The following is a 14,940-nucleotide window of genomic DNA, read 5'->3' on the forward strand; positions in this document are numbered from 1 at the left end:
GTCCCCAAGACGCTTTGCAAGCACAGCCCCCTCTGAAGGAAGCCACTTAATCCTTGGGTGAGCAAATATGATGATAATGTTCTGTGCTTTGTTGTGTACTGTGATCTAATTGAGATTTAATGCATTCTGCCTTGTCCCCGCCGTGGACTCCCTTTGGACCATGCAGTACAAAGCTCGGTGTTAGCAGCTTTCTTTGCTGTTTCCCAATTTATGTCTGCAAAGACAGTCAGGCGTTTGTTATTCGGTTTGAACACGTGAAACAGTTGTGCTGGGAAGGATACACGAGAAGGGGGGGAAACAGATCCTTTCTTGTTCTGTCAAAGCAGAATATTTGCTCTAAGTACAAATATTGAATGAGGAATCTTTCGCTCTCCCGTCTTCCCGTTTAATAAGTATGTATTTGCTGCTGGCTGTGTTAAATGCACCTGCACCTCTTGTGTGATGCTGTCTAGTCCTGCAGTAACATTCCACTATCAAATAGATTGAAATTGCAGCACAAGTGTGCACTCTGACTGCAGTGGGAGAAGATATATCCCACAGTGGGACCCCTGTGCTGCAGCATAGGGCTTCTGACTGGGACATGCCTTGAGGTTTTCATGGTGCAAATCATGAAAGCGGTCTTATTTCTTCCCCCAGCAAACTCTGTTCCTGGGAAACCTAGCCCTGCTCCTGACAGAAGGGCATCTACACGCAAATAGAGCTTGTTTTCAATTTTTTACATGTTTTGTACGCTTGAGTGCTGTTGAGACAAGTACAGCTTCAAATGTGAACTTTGGGGAAACTCAGTTTTAGCTCAGGATGACTCCTGCCATCGCGCTCTGAGAACAGTGTGCTCTTCTCCCTTTCCCCAGCTGCTCATTCACTCCATTTCATGCTGGATCCTGGAGGGATTTCTTTCATTGACCGTTTCAGACCCTTTTTTTCCTCCAGAACGAGCACTGTGTGTGTTCTTTCACCTGACTAAACCAGAGGCAGCCATGTAGTCCCTGTCGTGCTGGAGTCAGTGCATCGCCCCCAGGACCCCCTGCGGGACCCTGCTCTGCAAGCACAGCTCCTGGAGGTGTTGGTGAGGATTGCAAGTGCAAACAGAGGCAGGCTTTGTTCTGTGCCATGGCTTCCAAGGAGTATTTCTGTTGAGAAGTACATTGTTGGTTGTTTTTTTTTTTTCTAAGTCAAATCTATACTGTATTATTTAGTGCAGAAAAATCTTTACATGAAATACAACTTTTTTTTTTTTAAGCATTTGCTCTGTCTCTTGGATGATCCCAGCTTGTAGCAGCTCTGAAGTTGTTTAAATCCGCCCATGCTGGGTGTTAATGGGAACAGGAGCAGTCAAATACATGCGCATCAGTAGGAAACTCGGAAGCATAAAAATTGAATTCTCTCCCTGCCTTTTTCTTCCCTATAGAGAAAATAGGCTCCATTAGCACAGAAAGCTCTGGCAAGATGGTATTTGCAGTCCAAGGCTGGAAAGCAGCTGCTATCCCTGGTGTGTTGTTGAGCAGAGGACTTAACTTTTCACTGCTGCCAGTAATCCTATTCACCCTGGCCACAACATGCCTTCTGGAAATGTTCACCCATTACTGATGGGTTGAAGCAACATCTCTCCTTGTGGAGCAATGTGTGGGTACAGCAGGAGGGCTGCAGCCATAAGCAATGGGTGCAATGGGATGAGCCGTGCTGGAGGGGCAAGGAGTAGGATTTTCTCTAATGCAAATGTTGTTTAGTGAGCTAATTCCTAGACCTCTGCAGTCGTCCTTTTGCTGCTTGTGCATTTCTTTTGCAAGTTATCAGCTGTGCCAAAGTGTAATTAATATCTAGTCCCTTTAAAAAAGTAAGTTTTGAAGTTTATTGCAGCTTCTCAAACTTTTTTCCTGAGGGATAAAATAGTAAGGCTGCTTATCTGCTGGCATAACTAAAAGATAGTTTGAAGGATGGCTGTAATTGCAGGTAAATTGGTAAAAGCTGTTTCTGTACGCCTGTTCTCGCTGTAGATCCAATACAGAGCCTCTGATTTCTTTATTCCTTTCTGGACAGTATTCTCCAGAGACTGTGGCAGATCTCCTTTCCTTGGTTCCAGTTCCCAAGCTGCCTGAGAGCTGCATGTGCTAGGGGCAGTGATAGTGAAGGCAGACTGGGGCGTTTCTTCCCTTGTTCCTAAGTTTGAAAATGAATATTTTACTTGCTTTTTTTTCTTTTTCCTAAGGCACCAGGGAATGAATCTGAATTATAAACTGATGGAAAAAGCCTAGTGTAAGTCTTCAGTCTGAAACGCAGTGCCTGTCCTTTTGTGCTGTGTGCTGGGCATCTTCACCTGGTGGCTCAGCTGGAAGCTGCTTGGATTCTTCCTACAGCCAGCTTGTGATCAGGTGTAACTGTAGCCTTGGGTGTCTGCACTCGTCTCCTCTACTTGTAGGATCAGGACTGTACTGTATTGGTGCGGATCAGCTTAAGGGCAGAGAGAAGCCCTGCATTGAAATACGTTTTATTCCATTACCTATCTTAAAAGAATAAAAAGCCCTGTAATGCTGCTTCAGCCCAATGCGCTCTGATGTTGATGAGTGATGATTGTGGCTTATTCCTGCCTTTTATCTCAAGCTTTCCCTTTTCTGCTATTAAATGTGACCCTTTTGTTTCCATCGGGGGCCTCTGTATTCCAAGAGAAATAATGCTGTGTTGATTTCTATCAGTGGCGTTTTTTTATTCCTCATACAGAACACCTTTGAAGGGAAAGCAGTGAATACATGTGCTATTATTATATATGTACCCTTTCAGATTCAGCTCCCCACGTGCTTTCCCAACATGAATGAACAAATACTGCTCCTGCACTATGGGTACAGGCTGCTGCCTTCATCCATGGGTACAGCGTGGTCCAGGAGTTCCCTAGGGATGCAGCTCTGCGAGGCTGGCTGCAGGGCTGTGCTCTGCCCCACTGGCACAGGTGCCCTGCAGGGACCCATGGCTGTCATCCTCTCTTCCAGGTGGTGTTTGCATTAATGTCATTTGCTAGTGGCAGAGGGGTGGAGGTGTACAAAGGTGGGCACATCTTACATGGCTGAGCCCATCCCTTCCCTGGCTGTAATATCTGCCAGTCCAAATCCCCATCCGTGCAAATTAACAAAATTCAGATCATGATACTTAAAGCGAGTAACACTGCTGCAGAAACCCTTAATCTGTGACAGTTATTTTTATCTGTTTTCACCTCTTCTGGATTGTTTTCTGTTGTGACTCACAAGCAGCGAAGCTGGTGATTTTCCTACTCCTCAGAATAAAAACAAAGTAGTTAATGTCAGTGTTTTAGTGTTTGTATTCCATTTCTGCATTGATACCCTCTGAGTCAGCTTTAACAGTGTGTGAGATTTGAAGTCTTCACTTCTAAGCAGATTTCTTAGTAGGTTTTTACTTTATTGTGTTATCTGTTTGGTAGGCTGTAACTCTTCCATCAGATAAATGCATTTCACGTTGCTTCCTCAGCAAGGAGCAAATGTGGGGGGAATAAAAGGTTTGCGATGCGTTAGAAATGGCTTTAATTCTTCTGTCCTTCTTTGTAGAAGAAGTATGGAGAGAAGTAACTGCTAGAGGGTAAATGGGGATAAAATGGATGTCTCTTGTTTAATTTAAGAGATTAAGATGTTGATGCCTATGCTTCCAACCACTTGGTGCAGTATATTTTTAAAACATTAAATATCTGTCAGAACAAGGCTGAAGCTATGGACAACTGATTGACAAATGAATATACAGAGAGTGCTGGAACATGACAAGGAGGTATGAGAAAATTTTCCAGAAACTTAAAATTACCACCTTGAGTTTGTAGAGAAGAGGGATGAATAGTAATGTGGTTCCTGAGACAGAAATGGTGGCTGGCCCTGGGATGGGGAGGGGTAATTAAAGGTAACAGAACGGGAAAGTGGAATGCAAGTGATTATTGATTTGTGTGGTGTTGGGGCAATGTTTCAGGCTGGCTCCAAACTTAGGGAGCACCTTCTGCTCACTCAAGCTGATCAGCACTGAATTAAGGCTTATGGGCACTGCTGTGTCCTGCACTTGAGGACCGGTTGTTCCTAGAGCAGCATCTATAGCTGGGATTTTGGTGGACATAATTTTTCTTTTTTTTGGCTGTTTTGGTGACATCCCAATTAAAACTGGCTCATCTGCCTGGCATTATACGGATCTGAGTACAGCATTCCCTCTGAGAACATCCTCAACCCGCAGCCAGCCCAACTTAGCACAGCTGTGAGTTGCTGAGCCCATTGCCATTGCTGGGCAGTAACATCTATTGAAGATTTAGCTGCAATCTCAATGAAATGTGTTTCCACAACAAATTTCTCTCGTGCAGCGTTTGGGCAGCAGGTAGGGTGAGGAGAAAAGATCTTGCTGTTCTCTTGGAGGACGTGTAGGTGAGGGCGGTGCCATCTGAGCTCAAGTATTTTCTTGGTTTTAGAGCAGCTGAAAAAAATGATTTTGGCTGTGTGTGAGGCAGAGCTGGTGGGGGCAAGATTGAGCTGGGAATTGCTTCTCTTGCACCATACTGGCCAGCTGCTCCTCCAGCTGGTGAGTGGTCCTCAGGGCCTCCCTTTTCCTTGTTTTTTCCTTGCAAAGCTGGAGGAGCAATGGAGAGGAAGGGGTTGGAGTGCGGCAGCTCACCGGTGCCTGCAGAGGCTCCTCCATGGCTTTCTCCTCCTGCACCCACTTGCACACTGCAGTTTTCTCATTGACAGAGATTACATGGTTCATTAAGAATGAAAACAGGATGTGTGCAGGCCAACAACCAACTCCCTCACATGGAGCGGCTGAGTGGGTCCTTCCAACAGATATTTCTCTTTCTGAGGAGTGGCTTAAAACTGACTTATAAAAATATCTTCCTGCGTCCCAACGCAGATGTAATGCATACCTGTGGCTGTATTTCTTCCTGTAATGGCCCTATTTGGCTACTGGCTCCCACTTCTGGTATAACTAGCAAGATCTTCCACTTGTAATGCATGAGGCTTGAAGGCATTGAGTCAGGAAAACATAAATGAAATGTCTTGGGGAAAAGAATGTGAAAAGCCACAGTGCAATCTCAGCAGTTTCCAGGAGGAAGCTGATGCTGATTTAGATGTGATACAGGAATGCTGCTCATCCCATTGGTTGGGCTGTCTCTTCAATCAGGTGAAGTAGTCATGAGTCAAACACATTATGCTTCACCAAGAAGTTTAAAAAAAAAAAAAAAAAAAAAAAAAGGCACCTGCACTAACACAAACTCCATTACAGCTAAATAGCTTTAACACTTTTTTTTCCCCTTTTCTCTCAATTTATATTCAGCAGATGTTGAGTTTTGCGGAAAAATGTTGATGCTCAGAAAAAGACTCTCTCAAAAGCTCTATCCAGCCCCTAATTTTCCCCCAGTTGTCTGCCTTCCTGCATGTGTTGTACAAAATAAAAGGAGTGCTGCAGGCTGTGCGTGCAGCTGGTGATGGCTCTGTCTGGAAACCTCTGTCCATGAGAATCACAGGTTGGGAGAGTGGGGGGGGTCAGGAAAGGAGCCTGGAAGTGGATTTGGAGACTCTCACTTATTTCCTTCTGAGGGTAAGAGCTTCCCTTGGTATAGGATGATGCCTGATCTGAGAACTTCATATATGGCTGCTGTAGGAGAGATGGCTCTGCTATGGATCTGTGTTTTGAGTATTTGCTTGTGGCATGAAGCCTATTCTAAGCCACAATGCGCTTCCAAGTAACACTAATAGTAGGGTGGAATATGGAAGTTACTGGAAGACCTGGAGTCTGATCACTGTGTTCTAGGTTGTACCCAGTGCTGCTCTCCATCCTTTCCTGGCCATGAAAGTCTGCAGCCTTTCTGTCGTCCGTTTTTGGGACGTGCCTGCAAAATGTTTCTCGAGGATGAGACTTCATTTCTAGGGTTCAAATGTGCTTCCTCAGAGGAAGGAATATTAAGGGTAGTGCTGACACTGGTATTGCTGTGATGTCCTGAAACCTTGAGCAGTGGCAGTTGTACAGACAGGTGCAAGACTGGTGATGTTCACTGAGAGCAGAACTCCAGAATAATGTAATGTGGGCGCACAGCGAGTACTAACTATAAAAGTTTTGTCTATCCATCTTTCAACCAGAAATACATTATTAGAAAAATGTTGTTTTCTGAGGCAAATGCAATGAGCTGTTCTTTTTTACTCAGTGAGCCTGAGAATTGATGCGCTGAGTGAGAAAACAAATAGGAAACTGAAAAAGAGAAAAATTATATGCAGTGTGAAATAATGCTTGACTCATGCGTGTGTAAGGGAAAAAGAAATACACAGTAAACAAAACAATACTTTTCTAGTAAATGGTATTATTGGAAGGTAATGAGTCAAAAAACATAGCAAATAGACTTTAGAGTGCCCCTTAGAGAGAAACATGGAGTCTTTTGCTCTGGAATCACTGCTAATATTACAAGGTGTCTTGTAACTTTCATGTTGGGGTGATGAGTGATGGCTGAGTGCGTGTCCCCCTTCCACTGCAGCTGTGTATCTGGAGGAAAACCAGGAACAAAGCAAAGGCAATGTGTGGGGCTGGGTTTAAAGCTTAATAACACGGGCAACTGGAAGCATCTTGTTTGTTCAGCTTGCCTCTGGCAGCTCTGTTGGTAATATAATTGGCGAATTCACCAGGAGAACACACACGTCACCTGTAGTTATTTCATTATTGAATTTGACCGTCTTCACAGTCTCTGCCACAAGAACTTCATTGAAGGAATAGCAGAAAGATGCATGACACTGTTATTGATTTCTCATAGCTTTTATTGCAGCCTGTAGAGCGCTGGGGCTTGCTGTGCTGGTCAGAGGATGAAAGGGAACTGAAAGCAAGGAGAGCGAGGCGGGTCCTGAGAGGGGGAGCGAGGGGCTGGGGCAGGCAGGAGATTGATGAGAGAGATTAAAGGCAACAAGGCTGGTTTTGAGCAGTCACCTGTGGGAATTTCATTGCCTTTCTTCAGAAGAGTGTATTCTTCTGACACGGTTTTGTCAAAGAAACCCAAGTATTAATATGATCTGTTCCCTCAAGATCTGACACTGGAAAGTTTCTGCATTATTCACACCATGCAGCACTGAGATAATTAAATGCGTGATCAAGTAAAACAGATCCATGTGTGTGCTCATCCTGTCCAACTTTACCAGGTTGTTCACAACATGCTAAGTGTGGGTGCTGAAGGAAACACCACGTCCCATCCTCCAGTGAGTGCAGGCAGCATCTGTGTGGACCCCTATATAACGTGTGCTCAGCAGTGCAGGCTTGGGCACAGATCCTGACTTGCTGCACAGCAGTGATGGGATAAAATTGCCTTCAATATGAAGTACTTATCACAGATAAACTTAGGTAAACATTGAGTAAAGAGCAATTTTATGAATCGCCTTCTTAGCACTTTCAATAGCAGAACAATCAGGCAAATTGTGCGTGGTAGAGTCTCATGGCAAGGGCCTAAATATATATATGGTCTCGTTTTGGTCCGTGTTTCTTCCTCAGTAATCTGTGCAAATACTTCACATTGCTTTAGATTTTTTTTTTCTTCTGGCTGTTTTTCATGTTATACCTTCATAAACCAAAGTGCCATCCAAAAATGCAGTTTAATCGAGCTCTTGGTGTCACTGTGGTTAAAAGGATTTGAAAGTGAGCAAAAATAAGTCTAATTACACTGGGATGACATTGATCCCTATTTTCAGATCTAACTGTTGATAGAGAAAGCAATTCTATGATTTTGAATGTTTCATGCTGTTGTTTGCAGAATAACTGCACGTCGTTGCTGAACGTGGAGCAGTGTCTTTGGTATTAAATGGCAGGCGCAGACCCTCAGTGTTGGTGTCAGCCCCGTAACTACTGCCCATGGGACTCCTGCATGCAATTTCCCTTTCCTTTAGGTGCTTATCTTTTCTTTTTTTAAAAAACTCTGCAAGAATTCTCAGTAGGAAACCTGAAATAATGAGAAGTTTGGGTAATTTTTGTTTGCAGGAGGGTTTGTGTGTCATCCCGTGTTTCGCTCCCTGTAGAACATCCAAATTAGTGTGTGACTGATTTGCTCCTCAGCAGAGGCTGATGCATCCTTCCCCTTCTGTTCCAAGATGTTTCCCCCCAGTTATCTCCTGAGCCTGGAAACCAAATAGTTTGCATCCTTAGAAAAACACAGACTTGAAGACATCTCATTTTCTGTGTTTTCCTCCAGGACAAGTTGCTGGTTTTGCTTTGTAAGAATAAATAAGTTACAGCACCAAGGGCAAGTAACAGAGCTAATGGCTGTGCTGCTGCCATTCCCTGCACTAGGAGTTTCACTGCAACTTTTCTGCTTAGCCACTTCCATAACAGGAGTACAGTGAAAAGCAGAGAAACTCAGAGCAGTTAATTATGAAATTCTTGCTTTGTTTCCTTTCTTATTTTATTGCAGTAGTAACAATGTGTGCAGCACTGGCATCTGCTCATAGCAGCTGCCAGGTCCAATAGTCATGCACCTGAACTTCTGTTACTTCAAGGCATGTGTTGAAGATGTGCTGGGAAGGGAAGCTCTGGGGCCTCGTGCTGCTGCATTGGATGCTGTGTTGCCAGCAAAGAGTGAAGTTTGGCTGATCACTTTTACGTGTGTGTGGATCTGTGTGAACAGGCAGCAGAGTAATGCTCAAGCACATGTGGAATGTATTCAGCTGGCAAATGGACATCTGCATGTACCAGCAAGTATACTTCACAGCAGTAAAAAGTGCTTGCAGGTGCACTGCTTCAGACCTCAGCATGGTAGCAAAGGAAAATGTTGGAAGTCAGTGTCAAGGTGGGTGAGGAGTGGCTGCTGACCTGTGAGCTCACTGCGCTCCTTCCTGGAAGCAACAAATGAAGTTTGGAGACTGAGTGTTTTTACAACTATAGAAGATTTTATTTTATTGCTTTACAACAATCTGCCTTGGAAGCAGTTGGAGTGAGAGCTTCCAGTCGTAGTTACACCCATCTCTGGTTCCTCATAATTAAAGCTTCCAGTTCTGGCTGATGTAAAGCCTCAGCTCTTTCCTTCACAGATGAACTGGGGTGTCCAGCTGCCTGCAGCAGTGCACTGCTCCTTGAAGACAAACTGGCTTCTTAAATGTAAATGTAGTAATTTGCATTTCTGCAACATGTAAGCAGCCTTCTATGAGCAGCAACCTGATAGAGCTGTTTGGTTTTTGGCTTTGCTTTGTGTGTGATAGGTTTGTCTGCTTGGTCTTAAGTGAAATCAGTGCTTGTCACCAGCCCAGCCTTTCCTTGAACTCTTTGGGAGCTTTGCCCAGGTAAGGAGTAGGGTTGGATTTGGATGTTGTAAACAATGAATTGCCTGATAGCTCCAGTCTGATCTGTAACATGTTTAGTGACATGTAATAGCAGCTGTTGCCCAAGTCATTATAAATTAACAAGCAGCCAAAGGACGTGTATCCTCCAGTGTCTAAACAGAGCAATAGCATCTTCATTTCCTGAAGTCTTGCTTGAGATGAAGGCACCCATTAGCACCTTCCCCAGTTCCCAAACTCGGTTATTGTACCGCCTGTACCCCAGCTTTGTTGGGTTTTGAGTGGAATGCCAAATTTCTCGTGGGCAGCAGAAGCTGATTTGAGGAAGTGACGGGGATTTGCGGATGTACACAAATGGGCTTCCTCTCTCCAGCAACCTGACTTGACTGTAACACCACAAATCAATCACTAGCCATGTAGGGTAAACTTAATTAGCATTGAAAAGTGGCTTGTTTGGCAAGATGACCAATCTTTAACCTAAGTGTATGACTTTCTTTGCAACTAATAAATTGAATGTATTGTGCAGTGAGGCTCATGTGTACCACATGTACGTACTTGGTGGTTTCACTTGATTACCTTTCCTGTTTTTAATAATCCTCGTAAGAGTGAGGAATGCAGTCACTTCTAATAACACAGCACAGCTAACGATGGCTTTTGCTGCTGCCCTGCCTGTTTGGTCCTGGTGTCGGTGCTGCTGGGGGTTGATTGCTTACCTGGGTAAAGACAGCAGAGCTTTTACAGTTGGAAACCTTCCATCCTCTGGCTTTCCACCACTGTTCTGTGTCCTGTGTTCCTTACTCTTCCTAGCGCAGGGCCTGTCTGCATGGCTGAGTGTGCGTGTGGGGACCTTTAGTTCCTCCAAGGAATATTCAGGGAGTAATTCAATTAAGGGGCTATGAGCAGCATTATCAGATTCTGGCAAAGAAATCCTATATTAACACTCTCCTTGCTTGTGTGCTGCTATCGCTGGATTTAGGTGTCTGGATTACTGATCACACAGCTTTTGCTTTCCATGCTGTTTGTGGGCTGTCCAGCCCACCTCCCTTTCTGTTCAAACAGGAGTTCTTCATCTGGGAACACAGAACAAACCAAACTGAACAAAAGGAGCGAGACATGAAAGCACACAGGCTTTATGAGGCTTCTCCATAGTAACCAGGTGGTGATAGAAAAGCCAGAGTGCTTTGCTGTATAAGCTGGTGGTAAACAAATCTTTGCTGTGTTGTTTAAAAAAGGAAAAAATAAAACAACGTTGTCTTTGCAATAGGAATTGCTTTTGCTTTCATCAATGCCAAGTTAATATTAAAAATCATGATACTTGAGGCTTCAAGAGGACTTTGTGCTGCTGCTGTGTGTGATGGCCATTGGGGCAGGATGTGGTCAGCAGGAGGGGCGATAACCTCTGGTGAGGTGCATTGTGTGGTGCTGGGTCTAGGGAGAATTACAGCTATCAGCATGGGGGGGGCTGTGCTGTAGTTGTATCCCAGTTATGTGTATGTAGGCAGTAACACCAATCTTGGTTGTAAGTATCATGGTGGTCACTGTGCCCAATGCATGTTTTGAACCTTATTGAGCCTTAGTGGTTCAGTGATTCTAGGATGCTGTAGGAGCTGACCTGAGCCTCTGTGCTGCTCCAAAAGGCAGCAGGGCTGAGTGCTGGTGCCCTTGGCAATGAGCTCACCTGGAGGTCACAAAGTGTGTATTCTTGAGGATGTTTTTCAGAAACCCTGGGACAATTAGTATATAAATAAAGAATATTTAGATATGCTTTCCAGGGACTGTATTTTTTTGCACTGCTCAGGGATGCTCTGACCTTCTAGTTTATTATGAGTCAGGAAAAGTCAATATTACCTAGCTTGCTAAGGTTGGAAGAATTTTAATGAGTTATTGAGTCAAACAGTTAATCCTCCAGCAGCAGATATTTTCCCCTCTTTCAGGTAAAACAAAGACTTAATGGGGACCAAACCAAATGGGATTTGTGGGAACTTTTACTCATCTTTATGAACATGCTTTAATCCCTTATTGCTTGATGGAAAAGTGGACTCAACATGGGATGTTTCATGTGGCTTGAAGTGGTTGAGCAAGCAGGGACTATGTGGTTGTTAGCAAGGAATTTAGCATTTAAAAAAATAGGACCAGTAAGTTGAAGCAGCTATTGCTGATGCTCCTCACATCTCCATTGTGTGTGATGGAGGTTTTGGGGTGAGAGGTTGGGACACACCAAAAACTCACCGAGAGCCAATCCTACACATGGTGAATATGGACAGCTGGGGTTTGCTTCATACCTGCTGATCCAGATCGAGTCACAGCACAGGGGTGGCTGCTGTCAGGAGGCTGTGCAGAGCAGGCAGCAGGTTGTACGCTGCTAAATGTTTATTCCTCCTTTAATTATGCCTTTTGCAGCTTCCCTTTACAATTTGCTGCTTTGTGTGCTCCAATTAGCATAGAGTAATCTAATTCCCTGCAACTCTCTTTGCTGAATGTAATGCTAATTATTGCTCTGAGTAGTGGCTTGTTTGGGAGTATCCTGTCCTGTATGAATTATAATGATGTTCTCTTGCAAGCCTTCTGACTTCAGAAGCAGAAAATGTTACAGCACTGGGGCAGCTCAGTTTGCCTTTTAATGGTATCAAACAGCAGACAGTTGCAGTAACATTCAGAGCGTTATATGCAGTAAGTCTGCCAGAGTGTAGGCTTTCAGAATGGCTTCTTGAGTCCAAGTCATGCCCAAATTTTTGGCACTGGAATACTCTCACTAGTTCCTATTGTAGGGTCTAATTTTGCAGAAGCATGGAAGAATGAATGGCCGCATGTCTGCCACTTCTCAGGGAAGCACTTTCTGCACATACTTGAGATGTTGATGACTCAGAGCTGGAGGTCTGGGAGCACAGAAGTGGAGATGCTCTGCAGATTGCCATCGTGCTACTGTCACAGTGTGCTTTTAGCCTTGGGAACCTTTTAGCTTCTGCACTTGTAATGGCTGTGCACTGCTGTGCAGCAGACAAGGATGGTCTGTTAGGTAAATATTGCTAACACTGATTTTTTTTTTTTTTTTTTTTTTCTCTCTCTCTGTGCAGTTCTTTATGGTCAGGATGGCCTGCATGCATCATGTGAGAAGAAGTACTGCGGCCGAGGGAGTAGGTGTGTGGTGAACAGGGACACCAAGCAGCCTGAGTGCAGGTGTGTAGAAGACTGCAAGTCCAGCTACATGCCAGTATGTGGATCTGATGGCAAATTTTATGAAAATCACTGTCAGTTACATCGAGCCTCATGTCTTCAGAGGAAGAAAATCTACATTATCCACAGCAAGGACTGTTTCTTCAAAGGTAGGACATCATTAAAAATGAATACTTCTGTATAACTTCCATCACTCATCTTACTGTAATCCTGATAAATGACTGAATAATGTGCTTTATTTCTAAAGGATGATTTATTCTGGGTCTCTGTGGAACAGAACACAATGTTTTATGCAGTTATCTAAACCCCTGGGTGTCGTCACCCAAAATGTAATCAAACTGTGATCTAATCAATAATTAACATTGGTGCATGCTTTGAGTGCGCTGCAAGTTATATTATACTCAGTACTTACAGCTTCCAGTGTAATAACCTTTTAAAGCTGATTCATTGGCTAAGGATTTGACAAGGACTAAGGCACTGTGAAAAATGTATACAGTATTAACAAATATTTGTTGCGCAAGTGAGGGGAAAAAAAATAATTGTCTCCTCATACTGAACGTGGAAGCTGAATCTCTACGTGCTGAGCAGTATCATTCACTGACTGCTCTCCAAGCCCTGGCAATGAGAGTCTGACATCTGGTAGTGTGGTCGTGCTGGGAACATTGAAGGATCTGTCATCTCTGTGGGGTCGATGTTTCCCCCAAAAGCAGCACAGCTGATAATTGCAGTGCAGCCCATGTGGGCAAATGACACAGGCAAAGGAGAAAAGTTGTTGAGATGAAGTTGGAGGAGCAGGAAACACACCATCAGAGCTGAAGAACAGTGACAGGCAAATAAATGATAAAGTGTTGGAGATGTATTCCTGCAGAAAAGAAGTGGCAGATCGGTTGGTTGCAAAAATGTCTGTGCCCAGAAGTGGAGCACTTCAAATGGCTTTCTGAGGCTGGGTGTTTGCACAAAAAGTAAAGGGCTCTGAAGCAAGGCTTGTATGCAGCTGTTCAAAAATGTTTGCTGTTTTGTGACTTTTTTTTTCTAGATCTTTGATCTGTTGATCTTTGGATCAACTTTATAGCCAAATAATTATGTACGTAATGCAGAGGGAAAAAGTAGATAGCTTACTGCTGAGATTTAGCTCATAGCAATATGGGCTCCTGCAAATAATAAACAGGAAATTTCTATCTAAGATTGAAGCCTTGCTTTGGCCTTGGTGGATCTGCTCTTCTGATCTTGGAAAGCAACGAAGTTGCTAAGAAAGCACATGGAGACCACGTGCAGGAGGAGGTACACAAACAGGAATGTCAAGGGGCAGAGAAGCTTTGTGCTTCTGCTTTGTTGCCTCTCTCTTTGTGTCATGAGACCTGAGTCCAGTAGGAATTCAGCTGTGCTGATGTTAAAGACGGTTCTGGTTTACCAGTAGGATGCAATCATCTGCTGGTGTTGGACAGGTACGATAGTAAATTTCATTATCATTATTGCACTGAAGTGCTGTTGGGATGGAGTCTTTTATCTTTTTCTGTTAATAACTTGTGGGCTGTGTACCTCCTGTCACAAATCAAGTGAGGCTGCGGTACTGGGAGGAGTGTCATATAATGCCAGGGAGTGGAAGTAGTCGTAAATTATTTTACTTCTAATGAAAGGTCACATAAGGGTCTCACTGGAGTATATCTTGAAAACTGATTGTCGAATATGCCTCCGTCTACCTACAGAAAGATTAGAGTGGGCTGTTGCAAATATCTCCAGTGACATTTATGTGATCAAATATGAAAATAATTCTTTTATCTTCAGCTCAATGGGCACTCGAGGCCCTGAGGAGTTTGACTGTGTGCACGGCTATCCATCAGAAGTGCTCATTTACTAATACTTGCAAGTGCATGATGGTAGAAGAGTCTACTTATGAAAGAGGGGCCCATTTAAAGCAGCTTTTTATGAAGAGACTTAATTTATCTTTGTGATACCTTTTGTAGATAGGAACACCTTAGAGTTCTCGTGCTTTGGAGGAAGTCATGAGACACCAGCCCCAGAATTCAAGACTTGTCTAGACTCTGCTTTGCTCAACATTGCAAAGTCTTGTTTACTCTGAGGACTTGTCTTTGGGTCATAGAGTCATACAGTGTTTACGGTTGGAAGGGACCTTAAACCCCAAGGATTGGGACTGGATGGGGGGAAATACAGATCTTCTTTTCCAGGGATGCTCAGCATCCCCCGAATCCCACTTGGCACTGCGGGTTTTTCTTTTCCAGTTCCCCAGAAGATGTCTATAGATTTTTTCCATTCTCGTACATAGCCTGCCTTTTTACAGTGATGTTTCTGGCCTGGGTTTTTATTCATTCCTTATCGCATATACTGCTAAAGAAGATGAGTTCTCATTGCAGTAATCAGTGCCTCTGGAATGGCTGTATTATACCTAATGGTACAATGTCACGCTTGAATGCTTTCCTGAACAGGCCATGAAATGATGTCAGAAGTTGTAGTTTTGTGTCCCAGTTTAAAGTAACCCTTA

General features: G+C 43.8%; 1 protein-coding gene across 1 annotated transcript in view; it reads left to right on the forward strand.

Annotated features, from left to right (window-relative positions):
* The window catches only part of FSTL4 (follistatin like 4), a 180,419-nt gene that overhangs the window by 44,503 nt on the left and 120,976 nt on the right, over positions 1 to 14,940 (forward strand). Inside the window, 1 exon segment of the mRNA XM_042826438.1 lies at positions 12,341 to 12,589. Coding sequence (XP_042682372.1) covers positions 12,341 to 12,589 — 249 coding nt within the window.

The sequence above is a fragment of the Centrocercus urophasianus genome, unplaced genomic scaffold, assembly GCF_019232065.1.
Source record: "Centrocercus urophasianus isolate 14NV4802_14NV808 unplaced genomic scaffold, USGS_Curo_1.0 seq_26, whole genome shotgun sequence".
Taxonomy (NCBI): domain Eukaryota; kingdom Metazoa; phylum Chordata; class Aves; order Galliformes; family Phasianidae; genus Centrocercus; species Centrocercus urophasianus.